At 40.9% G+C, this 20,584-nt stretch overlaps 1 protein-coding gene across 2 annotated transcripts in view; it reads right to left on the bottom strand.

Moving 5' to 3' along the window:
- LOC125461474 (ubiquinol-cytochrome-c reductase complex assembly factor 1) overlaps positions 1–20,584 on the bottom strand; it is a 127,904-nt gene that overhangs the window by 62,523 nt on the left and 44,797 nt on the right. For both annotated transcript variants that reach the window (XM_048550298.1, XM_048550300.2), the window contains 3 exons: positions 19,779–19,886; positions 18,525–18,597; positions 13,622–13,679 (listed from right to left, as the gene is read on the bottom strand). In XM_048550298.1, coding sequence (XP_048406255.1) covers positions 13,622–13,679; positions 18,525–18,597; positions 19,779–19,886 — 239 coding nt within the window. The remainder of the gene's footprint in view (positions 1–13,621; positions 13,680–18,524; positions 18,598–19,778; positions 19,887–20,584) is intronic.

Raw genomic sequence — 20,584 nt, forward strand, 5'->3', positions numbered from 1 at the left:
CTATCAATCTCTTTGAGATTGAAGTTAGTAGTGTTCACCACAAGGATGGATAACATTGAAACAGTTCCAAAGATGATTTCCAAATCAGCTATCGGCTTCCATTTTGCTAATAAGGGATTATATTTGTTTGGTGAAAAGGATCAGAATTACCTCAAACTTAGAACAAAAAAACTGTTCTTTATATTCCCGATAGTTAGTTGGTGAAGGAAGAATCTGGCCAATCTTTACTTAAGAGATTTTAGTCACAAAGAAAGATGACAGGTACTCATCTCCTTACTCTACTCCGTTCATGTCAACAAGTGTCTGTTTTCCTCAAATTGTTTGCATGTATTATTAAATCAGATGGCGATCCATGATCATTATAACCTGACAGGAGATTTGATCCTACACCTTCTGGTCCAAACATAGGGACACTACCACTGCGTCATGATATCCCTGTGTAAAAAAAGACATTGCAGAGATTCGAACTCTGGACCTTTGGTTTACTAGTCAGGGTACTTTAACCCACTAAGTTAGAGCACCAGGGTAAAGGCATGTTATGACACACTTCCAGGATAGGAAAGATTCTGGTTTAGAGGTAGGGACATTGCCACTGCACCAAAGACCCTCTCTTGTATCTTTATCTCTGCTTCAAACATGTTTTAAATCAACCTGCACAGAGATGTTTTAACACCTCTGGAGCAGGTGGGACTTTAACCTGGGCCTGCTGGCTCAGAGGTAGGGACAATACCAGTCCATCACAACAGTTCCATATCTGCTTAAGGTTTTTATTAAATCAACTGATTCAGAGACATTATTACACACCTCCAAAACAACGGGAACTTACCCTGCACCTGCATGTACTTCAATTAATACATACATTAATACAAAACCTTGTGTAAATTCATTTATATATCACTGATGCCCACTGAATAAAATACAATCACCAACAATAATCCCATTTATTTACCCTCTTCATTGACTTTTTTTGGTGGTTTTAAGGCAAAAATGGGGCATAGGCTCTGTTGCAATGAATTTTGCTGCCCATCGTCACTAGAGGGAGCCATTTACCATCTACACCAACACTGGCAATACAATGAAAGGCACATGTTGCGCTAAAAGCCTTAACTACATATTGTCCAAGAGATGGCAGGAACTGCAGAAGCTGAAGAATCTGCGATAACAAGGTGTAGAGCTGGATAAACACAGCAGGCCAAGCGGCATCACAGACATTTTTCTGAAGAAGGATCAAGGCCCAAAACGTCAGCTTTGCTGCTCCTCTGATGCTGCTTGGCCTGCTGTGTTCGTCCGGCTCCACACCTTGTTATCTCTACGTAATGTCCAACCTTGACTTTATCATTCAGCTAACTGATTTGTTACTATATTGCAATGAGATGAAAATGTCAAGGCGCTTTCTGACAGCACTCACTGCAGTTCAAGGTCAACCAAAGTCAAGAAGGCATGACCACCTCAGTCATACACCCAAATCATTGTTTCCCTCATAAAAACCCAACATTCCCAAGCAGAAGCAGTATTCCTAATGGCACACACAATGTCACATGAAGTAAATTTACTGGCTATAAAAGCACTGGTTCAAACGTGGGGAATTACAAAGCTAATGAGCTCACAATATGAATATGGACGAGCAACATCTTTCAGCGCAACTTTCCTAAAAGGCCTACTATGCTCCACCCAGCTTGGCATTAAAGTTTCACCACTGATTCAGAGACTTTTTATTCATCTTGACATCTGACTGAAGAACTGTCTGTGCCCTTCCAAATCTGATCTATTGACTATCCCTTGTCATCAGTCTAGCACTGGAGCCACACCAACTCCTTGCAATATTCCCAAACTTCTTGTCTATGAAACTTTCCTTTTCCTCTTTGACCTCTCCCTCTCTGGCTTACCTTCTCATCAGAAATATTACTATCCTCTTTATTAATTTAGTGTCAGATAGCTTGTCTGTGAAGAGCCTTGGGATATTTTACTTTGTTCAAGGAGCGAGATAAAAACGGGCTGTTACTAGTTTGAAACAATACCTACTCTCTGAAGTTACATACTTTCCATATTATTTACTGTTCTTCACATCTACAACATCTCTCCTCAACCATCTAAAATGTTAAAAGGCCAAACCTTTGACCGGCTTTCATCATCTGATGCAGAGTCATTCCCGTGACTCTATCCCTAGGCTAGGTATCACCAGCATGTGGCACTATCGTTAAATTATACTGCACAGGAAGAGGTCAGTCAACCTAACATGCTTGTGCCAGTTCTTTGAAAGAGCTCTCCAGTTCATCTCAAGCCCCTATAGCTTGGTAAGAACAGTGAATAATTACACGCTCAGTCCTGAATGCAATGGAACACAGTTTTCCTGTTCATTTGAGGCTACTTAGGCATATACAAAGAGCTTTTTATATTTTAACATTGCTTGGATGGCTTAAGTTTCGAAGGTTGGAAATTGATTTATTTCAAGTTTTGTGGAAATACCTGGAGTGGTTTCATGAAAATAAAGGGTCACTGAAAGTTCATTGTGGATACAGGAGACAGTTTCTTTAAACAAGGCTTCCTGTAAATTGCATGAGTGCTTTGCTGTGGTTCCTATTGGGACTAAGTTAGAGAAAGGCCTGCTAAGAACAAGCTGAGTTGGAGGAAAGCCAGCTAAAACTAAGATATCCAACTGATCGCTCTCATTTCTGAAAAGAAAACCCACTTAGTTGAGTTCAGGGCGAAACCTATTAGTTATTTTGGAAGATTGAAGAAACATCTCAACATTGCATTTCCTGAGCAAGTTATGTCTGTAAAACATTAGAGGCAACATTTTTTTTTAAAAAATCCTAACTAAAGCCAAAAATGATACATTTTGATGTCAGTTTACATTTCCTTCAATGATGCAAATACAGAACAGGGGGGCAAAACGTTCAAATTAGAACCAGGATGTTCAGGGGATGACATCAGGAAGAAATTCTTCACAAAAAGGATAAGTAGAAAACTGGAACTCTCCTGACCAAAATACTGTTGAGCTGAATTGATCAAACATTTCAAAACTAAGACTGATAGATTTTTTTTAGACGAGCGTATTAAGTATTATGGACAAGGGGAGTAAATTGAGTCAAGATATATATTTAAAATGATCTAAAAGCAGCAGTACAGGATCATGGACTGAACCCTGCCTGCCAATATTTCAAATTAAAGTAGTAAAATATCAGGCAATATCTTGAGTTCAGAGTTAGGATTAAATAACATAACACTACAACAGTAGTTTATGGTTTCTACATATGGTTTAAACGTTAATTTTAAAGATGTACAATGCATTCACCAAGCCGTAAGTCTCTGAGCTTCTGTCAATAGGAATGAATTTTATTCCAAGGATGGAATTTCAATGACAGCCATCACAGAATCTCAATGATTCGAGAATGCAACGTTATCACTTGATTGTCACGCCTGCACAAACTTACTAGGTCCACGTTCTTCCCATTTCAGCAACATGGTTTTTTTTAACATTCATATAATTATCCAATCCCTTTGATCCAAACCTGTATTTAGTCACACCCTTTAAACAGACCACAAGTTGTGCCACCGAAATGACATGAAACGTTGTAGTAAATGACTGCTCAGAAAATGGCATTACCACTGCCCCAGGAGTTTTCCTGACAGTAAAAAAAGACTGCAGGTGGGTAGAAATTTGCAGGGTTTAGCGTGGAAATATTTGATGAGACAATCGATTTGCCCAATTTACGAGAGAATAGGTACAGCGGGAGTTTGTCAGAATGGTTTTACTTTGACTTTGGAGAGCCTTTTTATTGATAACAGCGGATACCATGCTAAACTGAGAATATGGCCTGCACTGCTGCTAGGGCTTTAACTGAAGTGATCTACTTCTAACTGCGCAACCAAACATCTCTGTGACAGGAAATAACAAAACCAGCATGGGGCTGGATTTATCAGAACTTGCATAGTAGGGGAGATTCAACAAGTCTCCAAACTGAGGTACTACAATTTAATCCTTGTGGAAAAAGCCTATTTGATAGGTACCCGAGTCATGAAATACAAATTTGCTGCATATGGGTTTCAGTACGCGCATTTGTGCATGCAGAAATTACTACTCACACAGGATTTTTTAAAAATCTTAGGTGAGTGAAGAAATGGCGATACTTAATGAATTATGTTTGGTCAACTGATACACACACAATTTTTAAAAAAAATTCTATTCTTGGCACCGAGACTATCTAAGCCAGCATTCCGTTGTCCATCTTTCGCTACACAGTGAAAGCTGTGGCAGTGCATTCACTTTGAACAGCAATGGTCACCTCAGGGGGAATGATAAGGCAACACAGAGAAAGCTTGTTAAATAACTAAGAAAGACTTTGAAGTGTTTATCTTTTTGTAAGCTGCTACATTACAAGAGATTGAAATGTTCAGCAGTCAAGCTGAACATTATTGCAATTTGCTTCTCATGATCAGGCATCATTCAAATCCTCTGATTCAAGTATCAGCTTAGCTCAGTGATGGTTACAAGGTCACAGTTCAAGTCCCACTTCAGTACATAACCTAGAATGACATATTAGCGCAGTACAGAGGGAGTTCTAAATACTGGAGGCTTTATGTTCTCAATTGGGTGTTAAACCTCAGTCCAGCCTATTTGCTCATGCAGACAAAATGGATCCCAAGACACCATTTGAAGAGTACTGACTTACGTCTGAACCAACAGTCATTTCACAATCAAAACAAATTAAATGGTTATCAATTTCCAGTAAACATCCAGTGGGCCAAATGCCCTTCTTTTGTAGAGTTTCATTGCTATCAAAGGGACCTTGTTTGTTCAACATGACACTAGTGCCTGTCTATGTTAAAGCAATGGCTAGCTGACTTTATTCGCTAATGCATCTTGGCAGTGATAGCTGCGCCAGCATTTAATGCTCATTCCCGACTGTGCTCGAGAAGGTGGTTTTGAGCAGCCTTCAGAAACCGCGGCAGAAACACAGCAGGTGGAGCCACGTCCAAAGTGCTGCTGGGAGGTAGTTCCAGGACCTGGCCCCGCAATGGTAAGGGAAATGATACAATTCCAAGGAAGGGCAGTGACTAGTTTGGATGGGAACCTGCAGTAGCTGTTCCCATTTGCCTGCTGAGTGTTCTGTTGAGAGAACCTTCATGAGTTATACAGTATACGTAGCTGCTACTGTGGTGGAGAATGGGAATGCTGAAGTTGGAGGATAGGGTCCCTACCAAGCAGGCTGGATGACGTAAGCTGCACTCATCCAGGCAAGTGGGGAATATTTCATCACAGTCCTGACTTCTACCACTTAGATGGTAGACAGGCTGTTGGTGAGTTAGTTACCTCAGAATTTCAAACTCTGTCCTGCTCTGAATTTGCTGGCCAGTCTAGTTCAGGTTCTGCTCAATGGTAGCCCCTTGGATGTTGATAGACGGGGGCTTTAGTGATCGTACAGACACTGAATATCACAAGGAGATGGCTGGATCTCTCATTGGAGACAGTCACTGCCTGGCACTTAAAAATAATGAATTGGTTATAGAGTACTGTGGGACATCTAAACATGACAGGCACTATATAAACGCAAGTTTTTTTTCCTTTAATTGGTGCCCTGTAACTCTCAGCAAGCCATTGGAATTGTGTTACATGTTGACTTTAGTGTCTATAAAGAGTCGTTGCATGCCCAGTGCCGTCAGCCACAGATTTTCTTAATATAAACCGGCTGCAACAGGATCATAAATCCCCTTTAATATTTCTGGAGCCTACTACCAAAAGATGCAAAAGGGAGCAGTGGAAATTCAACCACATTAACAATTCAAAAAATCTGAATCATCAAATTCAATCGTAGTACAATCACAGATTGATGAGAGAAAAACATTTTAAAATTAAAAAGTTACAGCCGACTGGCATATTCACACAGGAAAAGGGACCTGAAATGCCAGCTCTCCTCTCATAAAGATCTCTAAGCCACCTGATTAGATTACACCATGTAATCACTCCCAGGTAGCCATTATTCTATCACCAGTAATATTTTTCTTTTAGTCATACATCTCAACAACAAACGCCAGTCCTGCTGCATGAAAGTACTGAAAAGAACCAGAAAAGATCCTGATTTTCCCCAAATGTTCATTAAAGTACATAAATGATAAATAAGGATGCATGGGAGGGAGCAAAGAGGACAAAAAACAATCTAGGGTCCCTGCTAACATGTATAAACTCTCAGTCTAAGAGCCTCCCCAGACTCAACTGTAGGCTGTAACCCACCTGCAGGTTCATGATTTAGGAGACTTTCAAAAAAAAACTTCTGTACCGCTCGAGAAAAGTGGAAACATCTCTAAGAGGCGTTTTTTAAAATTATACTTTAAAAATTACTGAGGTGCAATTATGTGCTGTTTGATTGCTTTTATACTGTTATTTAGATTTTAAAACTGCAGGACTGATATCATTGGAGGATTGAGCCTGACACCAAGCAGAGCTGAAATAACACAATTAAGGTGAGCCCCATTAGATTAATGACTGTTTCTCATGTGTTAACTTAGCTCCTTTCCTGTTACAGCCAGACACTTAGTCATGCTGGTAACTCCAATGACATCACTACTTAGGGCTTTGGACAAAAACATCCAGAAATGAACAGAAAACAGAAAACCTTCACTCGGACCATTGCTCTCTCTAATTCTGAAGAACTGTGTTGCTGGATCTTGTGAATATTTGGTATCTCCGCAGATCATGAAAGGTGCTATTAAAATGAAAACTCTTTTAACCTTGATTCAGTTGGAGTATTTTTGCCTAGGACAGGGGTTTTGGGTTTAAACTCCTCTAGGAGGTGCCATTTTTGGGAAGGGACTTTAAATCAAGACACTTTTGTCCTCTCAGATGACCTGCAGCATTATAACACAGAACAGCAGGGGAAAGTGGTATTCCCTCAGCTGCATAGTCTTTGGGTTGTCCACTGGAGGTGAAAGACGTTTTAGTTGCAAGTTTTTTTCCCTTTGATACTGCAGCATATCACTTTGTCAAATGCAAAGTTACTGCAATCCTTTAAGGGCAAGACTGCATTTTTAATAAGTCCTTCCCAATCCTCCCTGCCAGGTCATGCCGAACCCTCCACTGAAGGACACAAATGGAGCGTGAAGATGGTTCCAAGCGTGACAAATGTTCTTCAACTAGGAGTCTCATACAGCCAAGAAGGCAGATGAGGCCTGAGTTTAACCTCTGATCCGAAAGAACGCATCTCCGCCAACGTAGCACTCAGGCAATACCTCACTGGAGTGTCAATGTTGATTTTTCTGCTTAAGTCCTGGGGTGAGGCTTCAAACCCTAACTTTCTAACTCAGAGGCTAGAGTGCTACAAACTAAGCTGTGGCTGACACACACAAGGTGCTCAGTAATGTCAAGTACTCAACTGACAGGCCATCTGCAGCCACCTTAAACATTAAGCCTGTCCATTGTGGCAGCTTCACACTAACTTGTCAAGGCTTCTTTGGCAACAAGCTCGAATTCCCTAACCTCGAATGCTTGAAGATAGTGGCAGAAAGTGCCTGAAACGCCATCAGCTTCGAGTTCTGCTCTAACTCACTCAACATCCCATTGTGGACATAAAACTTCATTGGGTCAAGATTCAGGAATTGTACCAGTATCTACACCATGTGGACTGCAGAACCTCTTAAAGTCACCTCAGGATCGCCAGAGTTATAATGGCAGCAGGGATGGGCAACAAATACTAGTCCTAAAAGTGATGCCTATACCCAGGGATTGAATAAAATTTAAGAAGTTTTGCCACCTGGAACTCTGTTTAACATGTTGCATTCTTTAAAGCCACCTTATGGATTGTCAATCTATTGGGCCACCCATAAAATTCATCAGTCCACAAAGCATAGGGTTCTCTATCCCTGCCATCCTCACACTCCAATAAACATGCAATATTCTTGGTCTGCATTGGAATAGCTGCCTTGGAGGTTGATATTATTCTGTGATTGAGAGTTACAAAGGAACACTCAAGTCTTAGGTATAATCAGCTGATTGAGGAAACGGAGCCCTGTGACCACTAAGCTACTGGGGTAGACTTTACCTTGCATTTCTAACAAACAGTCAAATGTCTGTGGTTTCTGCATCCTTACCCTTTTGCAATATAAACAACCAACCATCTGTGGAATTAATCCTTCTCAAATTGCTTGGAGATAGAGAAATGTTACAAATTCAGTAGCCTTTACAAAAAAAAGCGGTCAATCATTGCCCCTGCATCTCTAACACCCCACACCTCCCCCACCCCATCTGTATTTCTCAAATAAATCATGTCACTCATACAAAACTTTCTCACCCATATAGCAGTCCATCCATTTGACGTATTGGACAGTTTTAGCCTCGTTAATCAGAGAATATGAGGGGGTGAGGTAATGAAGTTGGCCATTTTCTTTCAAAGTGCTGCCGTTTATTATAGCGCCTGTCGCAAGCTCTTCCTTGCATTAACCATTTCACAAACTTAACTTAGCACGGTGCTGATTAAAAGAAACATTCATACAGTGGTCAATTGTCATTGAAACCCTTGACTGAAAATGCTGCCTTTTGTAAAAAAAAAGTTATATCAACAATTAAATTAGAAGAAAAACATTCAGAACTTGAATCAAAGCCATTAAAACAACCACATGAAAACAAATGACTGCTGCTTGACCAAAAATGTTTCATAGAGTTTGGTATTTGGGCAGAAACTTCCTTTCGGAATTAGTGGTTTATGGCAGAACTTGATAATACTGCAATGGCTCATTCATGGAGTTCACGAAACTATTCTGTGAAAGGCTTTTCTAGGCTTGTTGAAGTTGGTCATAGCTCAGTTGATTGTACAACCCTACTTAATTTTAGAGGTGGTTTTCATTCCTGCATCACAGCTCCTGCAATATATATTCCATTTCCCCTTACCTCCTCCCACTGTCCTGTCCTATCTGTATCTAAATGTGAGTAATGTGGTGATAGTAACACAGGCTTCTGCAGATTATCTGTTTATCTAAAGACCACTTGAAATACTGCTTTGAAATGTAGCTTTGTGAACATCAGCAGACACAGACTTTACACACTTGTACGGAATTTCCTTTCAGTCTTTTTCAGAGGTGATAAGCTACTAACTGAACTGCTTCATTGAAACAGTGGACAAGGAATTTCAAACCAATGAAGAAGACTCAAGTACCAGAGGATTTTTCCAAAGAACGGGTACCCTCGTCAACTCTGTCTTTCAGATATTTATCAACCTGCTCAGAGACATTACACATTTCTGGAGCAGGTTTAACTTGAACCCAGGCCTCTTGTCCAGAGGTCAGGGTAGTACCACTACGTAACAAGAGCCCCAAAATGTGTCTCTCAATAACCACTGCCAAGAAACCAGACCAGCTGTCACTAAGACAACCGCTGCACTTCACCGCTCGCAAATACATTGGAAACATCTGATTACACGACAATGCAGACCCTTAATCCCAATCCATACTTTCACTACTCCCAGACTCAATTTTACCAATGCTATCAGACCGTAAAACATAAAACAAGTAGTAGACCATTCAGCCCACCAAGTGTGCCCTGCCATTCAGTGAGGTCACGGCTGATCTGATAATCCTCAACTCCACTTTCCCGCCTTTTCATCATAACCTCCAATACCTTTACTTAAAAAAAACTGTCTATCTCAGCCTTAAATATGCTTAACAACAGCCTTAACCGCAACTGAGGAAAGGAATTCTGTAGATTCATTCCCAACAAAAAAGAAACGCATCGTCATCTCTGACCTAAATGATGCCTTACTCTGAGATTATGCCCACTGGTCTGTGAGACTCCCATTTTGGAAGAAACCTTTCCTATCCCTGTTAAATCCCCTAAGGATCTTGCATGTTTCAATAAGATCACCTCTCATTCTTCTAACTTCTACTATGTACAAACCCAACCTATTCAACCTCTCCTCATAAGACTCTCCATGCATAGTATTAACTCAGTGAACCTCCTCTGGACTGGACCCATTACCAGTGTGCTTTTCTTTAGATAAGGGACATAAAATTGCTCAGTTTTCCAGCTGTGGTTTGGCTAATGCCTTTAATACTATTAGCAAAACCTTCCTTTTATACTCCATTCCCTTTGAAACAAAGGCTAACATTCCATTTGCCTTCCTGCTACAGGAATAGTGCCAGAAGACTGCAGGATAGCAAATGTTGTCTCCATGTTCAAGAGGGGGAGTAGAGACAACCGTGGAAATTAGAGACCAGTGAGCCTTATTTCGGGTGTGGGTAAAGAGTTGGAGAAGATTTTAAGAGATAGGATTTATAATCATCTAGAAAGGAATAATTTGATTAAGGATAGTCAACATGGCTTTTTGAAGGGTATGTCGTGCCTCACAAACCTTATTGAGTTCTTGGAGAAGGTGACCAAACAGGTGGATGAGGGTAAAGCGGTTGATGTGGTGTATATGGACTTCAGTAAAGCATTTGATAAGGCGCCCCACGGTTAGCTATTGCAGAAAATACGGAGGCATGGGATTGAGTGTGATTTAGCGGTTTGGATCAGAAATTGGCTAGCTGTAAGAAGACAGAGGTTGGTGGTTGATGGGAAATGTTCATCCTGGAGTTCAGTTACTAGTGGTGTACCACAAAGATCTGTTTTGGGGCCACTGCTGTTTGTCATTTTTATAGATAAGCTGGATGAGGGCGTAGAAGGATAGGTTAGTAAATTTGAGGATGGCACTAAAGTTGGTGGAGTTGTAAATGGTGCAGAAGAATGTTGCAGGTTACAGAGGGACATAGATAAGCTGCAGAGCTGGGCTGAGAGGTGGCAAATGGAGTTTAATGTGGAAAAATGTGAAGTAATTCACTTTGGAAGGAGTAACAGGTATACAGAGTACTGGGCTAATGGTAAGATTCTTGGTAGTGTGGATGAGCACAGAGATCTCTGTGTCCATGTGCATAGATTCCTGCAAGTTGCCACCTAGGTTGATAGGGTTATCAAGAAGGTGTACGGTGTGTTAGGTTTTATTGGTAGAGGGATTGAGTTTCGGAGCCATGAGGTCATTTTGCAGCTGTACAAAACTCTGGTGCGGCCGCACTTAATATTGGGTACAGTTCTGGTCGCCGCATTATAGGAAGGATGTTGAAGCATTGGAAAGGGTGCAGAGGAGATTTACCAGGATGTTGCCTGGCATGAAGAGAAGGTCTTGATGAGGAAAGGTTGAGGGACTTGAGGTTGTTTTCGTTAGTAAGAAGGCGGCTAAGAGGTGACTTAATAGAGACATAGAAGATGATCAGAGGATTAGATAGGATGGACAGTGAGAGCCTTTTTCTTCAGATGATGATGGCTAGCACGAGGGGACATAGCTTTAAATTGAGGGGTGATAGATATAGGACAGATGTCAGAGGTTGGTTCTTCACTCAGAGAGTAGTAAGGGCGTGGAATGCCCTGCCTGCAACAGTAGTAGACTCACCAAGTTGAAGGGCATTTAAATGGTCATTGGATAAGCATATGGACCATAATGGAATAGTGTAGGTTAGATGGGCTTCAGATTGGTTTCACAGGTCGGCGCAACATCGAGGGCCAAAGGGCCTGTACTGCGCTGTGATGTTCTATGCTCAACTTGGATGCTAGCTTTTAACAACTCATGGATGAGGACTCCAAAATTCCATTTTTCTGTAGTTGTTCTCAGTTTAAATAATATTCTAGTCTTCCTGCCAAAGTGCATCACCTCTCACTTTCCCATCTACCATGACTTTGCCCACTTGCTTAACTTCTCTATCCCTTTGCAGACTGTGTGCCACTTGCGTTCACAATTTTTTTTGTCATCTGCAAGCTCACCTTCCTCATCTGAAACATACTGCAATTGTGGCCCCAATCCCTGTAGCACACCACTAGGACAAATTACCATCATGAAAATGTCCCCCTTATCCCAACTCTTTCTTTTCCATTAGTGAGCAATCCTCTATCCATGCTATTATACTGTCCTGTTCTGTCTCCTATCTTCCACCCTCTGTAATCTTACTCGGATGTCCATATTCTAATTCAAGTTCCCTCATCCATCACTCTGCGTTTACTGACTTATACTGGTTTCTGGTCCAGCCACATGCACTCCTACTTTCATGTCAGGAGTCTCACCTTCCCCTTTCAATGTAACCTCCTCCATCTCTGCAACCTCCTCCATCTCTGCAACAGTCTTCATTTGGATGTGAGTTTGCTCACTGAGCTGGAAGGTTCGTTTTCAGACGTTTCGTCACCATACTTGGTAACATCATCAGTGACCTTCCGACGAAGCACTGGTGTTATGTCCCACTTTCTATTTATCTATAAATAGAACACCAGCGCTTCGTCGGAGGCTCACTGATGTTGTTACCTAGTATGGTGACGAAACGTCTGAAAACGAACCTCCCAGCTCAGCGAGCAAACCCACATCCAGAACCTCAACCTGAGCTACAAATCTTCTCAAAACTCGCTAACAGTCTTCGCTTCTCCAAGATTATTCATTTATTTCTCCTTATTATCTTATAGAACATGGAGGAACAGTGACAAGGCTTGCATCTCTTACCAATCCCGAATTGCCCTTGATCTGAGTGGCTTGTTGGTCCATTTCAGGGGGCAGTTAGAAGTCACCCATGCTGCTATTGGTCTGGAGTCACATCTCAGCCAGACCAAGCAAGAATGGCAGAGTTCATTCATATACGAGGGGGCTTCTGGTCCAGTGGCAATATCACTGTGCTGCATCACAAATTATCAGTGTTGCCACATTAACGGATGTATTTTCAGCTGCCTTGGTCCTAAACTCAGGAATTCCTTCTCCAAATCTCTTTGACCCCCTAATTTTGATACCTTCTTTATGACATTCTGCAATATTTGTCTGTCTTGTCAAGCAACTGTCCTAATATGCCTTTATTTAGTTCAACAACAAATTGTTTGAGTCATTTTGTGTAGATCTGAGGAGCTGAGTTTTAAGGCAAGTGCTTTAATTGTTACTTCCATATGATAAAGTTCTTCCTGTTCCCTACGGAAATTTAGGTTTACATCTGTTCAAAACAATAGGGCACAGAGAACTTAATTAAATATATAAATTATCCTAAAGCAGTTTCAGGCGTTTGACTTGTGATGATCTTAAAAAGCAAAGGTCAAAATGTTACTTTTGATTCAGTTAGAGTTCAATTCTGGCCTCTGAATAGTCACTGTAGCAATCTACAGAGGAAAACGAAACTGGTTTATAAATGTCTTGTTCAGTGCAGAAGTATCGGCCAAGTAAGTCATGTCCCAATTGTGAATTAAGCAGAGGTGAGAACATTGCTTTGTCAATCTCGAAATTTGCAGATTGTACTAAAATGGACTTGTCTTACTCTCCCATCCTTGTCACTCTCTTTCTCCATTGAGGAAGCTAAACAGCCGAAGGGCAACACCATATGCTTTTGAGACCTAGCCCTGAAGCACAGATTAAAGAAGGCAGAATAGTGCTTGTACAATGCTGCATCAATTCCATTTTCTGGCACCAACAGTAACCTGGCTGCAGATGGTGCTGGCATGCAGCATATTCAGCTGTGTGAGGTGTACACAGCTGTTGGCATTTTCACACAAGATCTCTAATCTAACAGGCAAAAATCAAACATTAAAAAAACTTTACTTTTGGATTCTCTCAAAACGAGCCCTGAAATTGAGTTTACTCACCAGACATGAAGCTGGGCGACTAGGAACCAGGAGTTCAGTGTGTCTGACAAATTGCATCCTGTGGTCATAGAAACAAGGATTTATTTTAGTTTGTCTAGGTCAAAAGAAAACATTACAAAACCCAATTTCATGTTGTCCCTTACTCTGAGTGAAAAAGGACCCTCCCCAAGAACAAACGACAAAAAAATCTAGTTATGCCTGGCTTTCTGAGCAAAGTGCAGGATGGGTGTTTCCTCACTCCGGCAACATGGTTTTGGAAAGGAGATTCAGAAGTAACTAATAGCCTCTTTATGTTAGAAAAAAGTTGGAAAAATTACTTCAAATAAAAAAAAGAGGGAAACCACAAGAGCTGTCACAGCGATAAGTGCACAGAGCAATGTGCTGGAACATCAAGTGTATTGCCACGTAGTTTAAACCTCCAGTCCACTGCGTACCAACTATATCAATGTCATTGTGATGGATACCGGCAGACAGCAACGACCAGGGGTAATAAAACCTACAACTTATCCTAGACAAGGCTATTAAACGTTTCCAAACTAAGGTGGGTTAGATGGATTTAAGATGCAGATCAGGCACAATCCAGCTAAATGATGGAACAGGTTCAGAGTTTAATGGCCTATATATGCTCCTTTAATCCTGCATGGTGTCTAAGTTCTTGAGTGTTCAGTTTTGCTGCAGCGTGATTCACTTCTCAGAGAGCTCCAGATTTAAGTAGACATAAAAGTAGTGTCACTATGAACAGCCAATATGACTCCTTTGTAAATTATCCAGGTGTCATGGTGTGAAACACATTCTTCCATACACATATCAACCACCGGTTCAAAGTGAATTCTCCATGGAACAATTTCATTAAAGCTCAACAGAATGCCGACGTGTCCTCCTTATTGGCCTAGAAAGAAGAACATTAGATACCACTGCAGAATTAAGCCATCCAGTCCATTAAGGCTGCTCCACCATTTAATCATGGTTTTTATGTTTCTCAACCAAATTCTCCTGCCTTCACACTGTAACCCTTGATCCCCTTACTGATCAATCTCTGACCTCACTCAACGATTTGGTCTCCACAGCCTTCTGCAGCAGTGAGTTCCACATATTCACCATCCTCTGGCTGAAGAAATTCCTCCCCATTTCTATTCTTAAGGGTCACCCTTTCACTCTGAGGCTGTGCCCTCAGGTCTTAGTCTCCTCTACTCATGAAAATGCCTTCAGGCCCCCGAGTAGTGAGTTTCAAAAAGATCCTCCTCGTGGTTCGAAATTTCATCGGGTACAGACCCAGAGTCTTCAACCGTTCCTCACATAAGCCTTTAATCTTTGGGATCAATCTTGTAAACTTCCTCTGGAACCCTCCAAAGTCAGCTCATTCTTTGCTAGATACACAGCAAAAAACTGCTCACAATATTCCAAATGCCAAGTGAACAGGTCTGAACAGTACGCCCCTCTTCTTATATTCAATCCTTCTCAAATGAATGCCAACAGTGCATGAGTTTTCCTAACTGCTAAATGAACCTGCATGTTAACCTTAAAAAAGCTCTGAATTAGGACTCCCATGTCCCTTTGAGCTTCAAATTTCCAAAGCCTTTCCCTCTTTAGAAAATACTACTGCCAGTTTCTGCTCCAACCAGAGATTTAAACCGGCACCTAATTAATACTAAACAGCACTGGATCATTTTGGATTCTCCGGTAAGAGTTGGAAGTTTGGAGGTAGATAAAGGAGTGAGTTTTTGAAGACTATTTTGTAGATCGTGCACATCGTTGCCATTGTGCCTGCAGAGGAGAAAGTGAGTGTTTAAGGTGTGAAGTTTGAATCTTTGAACCCAATTTTACAGCAAAATGGGGTACAGTAGTAATCAGACAATTTCCAACTTATTTCAAATTGTTTTGTCCATGCTGTTATGACTACCAAACCGGTAACTATTACCAAAGAATCTGAGGGATTATCCAGCCCTGTGTGGAGTTTAGCAATCTTAATCTCAAATTAACAGCCTGCTTCCTCAGCGCTAGAGTTACTGAAACTGGCAGCAGAATCCCCAAACTAGTGAAAAGGACAGGTCGGCATTCTTTTCCGCTTTATCCTGTGACTTTCTAGGCACAGCCACATTAATTGGATCTGGAAGCCACAGGCTGTGGACATGCATTTGAGACTCCTGAAAAAGATAACTGGTCGCTGAGATCAGACAGCGGAGAAAAACTGACACCTGTCAAATGCACCTTGATGAGCACTATGTTTTCAAAGAAACACAGAGGTGACACTAGCTTCTAAGCATGCAACAGATTTGGTCGTAAAATATCCCTGCAATTTTAAAATGCCTACGCTCACGCCTACAGCTCAGTTTCTAGTAGCTATTGTGGAGTCTGTTTACTTTGCGTTGAGTCAACACTCAGGTTTAAACAATCAAGCCTATCAAATAATGAGGGCTGTGGAGAGGGCTTTGAGCAAATTAGAACGGGGCAAAGTTTGAGAGAGGGGAACTGCAAGCAGACAAAGTAAAAGGATTCGGCAGCATTACAGGGTCACCACTGGATAAAATCACCCAGAGAGGGGCAGGAAGGGGCAGAGTACAGAAGCAGAAAATCGTAGTAATTAAGGGCAAAAGGAGAAAATAGTAACAAGGCAAAATGAATGGCTCTTTACTTAAATGCTTATAGTATTCGGAACAAAATAAATGAACTAATTTATACACAAGAACAGATTAATCCATTATAATGGTCACAATCTCCTCATAACCATTACAAGGATATCAAAGCTGGGAACTAAATATTCAAGGATGTGAGACTTTCAAAAAGATAGGCAAATTGGAAATGTTTGTAGGATAACAATGTTAGTACAGGATGGAACATTGCAACAGAAAGAACAAATCTTGGATCAGAAGATGTACAATCCATTTGGTAAGAAATAAAGAAAGGGAAACAGCCCGTAAGCCTTCTAACAGTAGCTAAATGATGGCGATGATGATGACATGTAACAAAGAAACCACGTTAATCATGGGTGACTTTAATCTTCCAGTAGATTGGGTTAGTCAGACTGGCAGAGGCAGCCATCAGGAAGAGCTCACAGGTTATATTTGGGACAATTTTCTAAAAAAATTGCTGAGAATCAATCGGGGATCAGGCTACTTTGGATTAGATGATGTGTAATGTTGTAGGTTTGGTAAATGTAAATTACAATATTTAAAAGGCATCTGGATGGATATATGAATAGGAAGGGATTACAAGGATACAGGCCAAATGCTGGCAAATGGGACTAGATTAACTTCTGATATCTGGTCAGCATGGATGAGTTCAACCAAAGGATCTGCTTCCATGCTATACATCTCTATGACTCTATGACACAAGAAACAATGACCACAACATGTTAGAAATTAGCAATCGGTTTGAGAGGAAGAAACTTGGGTCAGAAACTTAAATTTACTGCTAAACTTCAATCATGATAATTGCAAAGAAATTAGGGCGGAGCTGGCTGGGTTGGACTGGGGAAAAGGAGTTTAGCAGTAAAGACAATTGAAGACCATGGCAGACATTTAAGAGAGTGGTTCATGGCTCTTAGCAGGGATATTGCTATAACTATTCAAGGCACAAGTCAGAACACAGGTGGAATACTGTGAACTATTTTGGCCCCCTATCCAAGGAAAAAAAAATTACTAACATTGGAGCCTGTCCAGAGAAAGCTCACAAGGTTGATCCCAGGTATGGGAAGGGCTGTCTTATGAGGTTGGTTAAGTATATTGGGTGCATACTCTTGGAGTTTAGAAGAATGAGCAGTGCCCTTATTGACACATGCAAATTTTTTTTACAGATGTCACATGGTAAATGCAGAAAAGCTGTTTCTCTTTGGGAGTCTAGGACATAGATGGGCGAACCCTTATTCTGAGACTACGTCAGAAATTAGGAGGAATTTCTTCTCTCGGAGGTAGCTAATCCATGGAATTTTTTTTCCTTCAGGAGGGCTGTACAGGTTAGGTCATTAACTATATTCAAGGCTGAGATAGACAGATATTTTATCAAACAGGGAATCAAGGGTTATGAGGAAAAGGCAGGAAAGTGAAGGTGAGGATTATCACATCAGCCATGATCTGACTGAATGATGGTGCAGGCCAATGGGCTGAATGGCCTATTGTGCTCCTTTGTTTTATACTGAACACGGATCAGTTAACAATTTCATAATCAGATACAGAACAATCAAATACTACAAAAACTAAGCAAAGATTTTTTGAGGACCAATGGAAATAAAGTGGAATGCAAGAACCAACAAATTTTATGAGACGGGGAGGTGAATGGGTGCATGGCTGTTGAAGGGGGAAATAATGATGAATGAACAAACAAAAAGGATCACCGCTCTAACATAAGAGATACCAAAGTATAGAGCTGGATGAACACAGCAAGCCAAGCAGCATATTAGGAGCAGGAAAGCTGATGTTTCGGCTGATGGGGCATTTTTACCTTTTCTCTGAAGAAGGGTCCAGACCCGAAACATCAGCTTTCCTGCTCCTCTGATGCTGCTGCTTGGCCTGTTGTGTTCATTTAGCTCCAAGCCTTGTTATCTCAGATTCTCCAGCATCTGCGGTTCCTGCTATCTCAGGTTCACTGATCAACATTTTATAACTTAGAAAGCGTACGTCATTAAATCTTATGCCTACTCAAGTCAAGTCCACATATGTTTACAAAACGGAGAGCTTTGCGCTTGGACTTAATTTGACCAAAATGCATTCCAAAGAAAAATCATACTAAATTTGAAACACTAACTGTTTCTTTCACACCAAAGGATGTCAGATCTGCTGAGTTTCTGCAAGAGTTTCGGTTTTTATTGCCACAATGTAGTCTCCAGTTCAAAAGAGAGGGTGAAATTTAAAAAATTTTTAAAAACGATTAAAACTGTTTAAATCACAGAAACCTCGGTTGAACGTACTTTCAAACAAGTCATCATAATCAATCCTCTCCACACAACACGTGTACATGCGCAGGCCAGCAATCTTAATTTTCTGGAACAAAATAAGTGAAAATGAACACTTTAGAAGAAAATTAATTAGAAATGCAAGTGCACAAGAGCCTAAACGGAGGAGAAATAAATGACAAAATTAACAAGTATTAAAATGAGAAATTAATAACATGTCAATAACCTTTTACACCATTACTCAATCAAATAAATCTCAATGTTGTATAACTAGTTGATGTTGCATTTATCACCTTGAACTGTTCCCTTGAGTTGGGGGATGATATAGATCAAAATGCTCTCACTCGCAAACATTACCAGCTATACTTTCCTTTCTTAACAAAGAATAAAACGTTCGTTGAAAACCGCTGAGGGGGAGGTGATGGCCTAGTCGTATTATCACTAGACTATTAATGTCCTGGGGACTGGGGTTAAATTCCACCATGGCAGATGATGGAATTTGAATTTAATTAAAAAGAAAAACTGGGATTAAGAATCTAATGATGACCATAAAGTGCATTTTGTCAGAAAAAAACATCTGGTTCACTATAGGCCTTTAGGGAAAGAAATCTGCCATCCTTACCCAGTCTGGCCGGCACGGTTAATTCTGAGCAATTAGAGATAGGCAATAAATACTGGCCTGGCCAGTGATGTCCACATTCCATGAATGAATAAAGAAAAAGGCTTTAGCCAATTTGGGAAGGGCACAAATCTTGTAGGAAACCTAAGCAACATTCTACATTTCTGCACATTTTATAGTACGCATCTTTTGTTTTCCAACTTTGTGCAGCAAAACCAAACGCAGTATTTCATACTTTCTTATCGAGCAGTAACATAAAACACTCCCAGAACACAATCTAATTGTAGGACAAAGTTTGTACACATGTAGTAAGAGTAACCAGACTTGCAAAGTTGCGTATTTCTCTCTTGAAACAAAAACAAAGCTGCTGGAAAAGCTCAGCTGGTCTGGCAGCATCTGTGGAGGAGAAAACAGAGTTAACGTTCAGGACCAGTCACCCTTCCACTCTTGACAGATGCTGTCAAACCTGCTGAATTTCTCCAGCACCCTCTCTTTTTGTTTCGGATTTCCAGCATCTGCATTTCTCAGTTTTATAAAACATCTGGGAATCCTTATTTGAGCAACTGTAAACTGACACAGCTCCATTTCCCAACAGAGACATGACCATCCCAGAACCCCATTCCCACTTTCATTAGCTCAAGAGAAAATACCCATTTGCTGTACTTCAGAGGCCCTGTGAATCCCATGGCTTCGATCAGTTTGGTAAAAGGACTCCGTTCTTCCTCCACAGGCTGAGCTGGGCTTTTTACATTGGAAGCCTGTTATGAAAAGGGAGAACAAAATGTTAACCACAAAACAAACACTATTGCATACAATAGTGGCAATGTGAAATTATATGTACCTTTAATGTAGCGAAAACTTTCTGAGACACTTCACAGAATCACATAAGTTATGGCACAGAAGGAAACCATAAGGTCAACCATGTCACAAGCTAGTAGAGACATGGGCATCGTTACAGAGTACAAACTTCCTGCTTTTTCACCAAGCACTTGCGCATTATCTTTATCCAAATAATTATGCAATGCCTTCTTGAATGCTTCAATTTCAGTAATAACAGTGATACATCATTGGAGCATTATCATTAAAAAATGGTGAGGTGAGGGTGACAGCCTTTGGCATCAAGGAGCCCTAGCAAAACTGGAATCAACGGGTATCAACGAGCAAAAGCGCCGCGGGTTGGAGTCATAGGAAGACACGTAGGAAGATGGTCGTGGCTGTTGGAGGTCAATCATCTCTGCTCCGGGACGTCTCTGCAGGACATCCTCAGGGTAGTGTCCTATGCCCAACCATGCTTCATCAGCGAACTTCCCTCCATCCTAAGATCAGAAACGGGGATGTTCGCCGACGACGACACAATGTTCAGCTCAATTTGTGACATTCTTCAAATACTGAAGCAGTCCGCGTTCAAACGCAACAAGATCCGGACAATATCCAGGCTTGTGCTGACAAGTGTCAA

The sequence above is a fragment of the Stegostoma tigrinum genome, chromosome 19 (genome assembly GCF_030684315.1).
Source record: "Stegostoma tigrinum isolate sSteTig4 chromosome 19, sSteTig4.hap1, whole genome shotgun sequence".
Classification (NCBI taxonomy): Eukaryota; Metazoa; Chordata; class Chondrichthyes; order Orectolobiformes; family Stegostomatidae; genus Stegostoma; species Stegostoma tigrinum.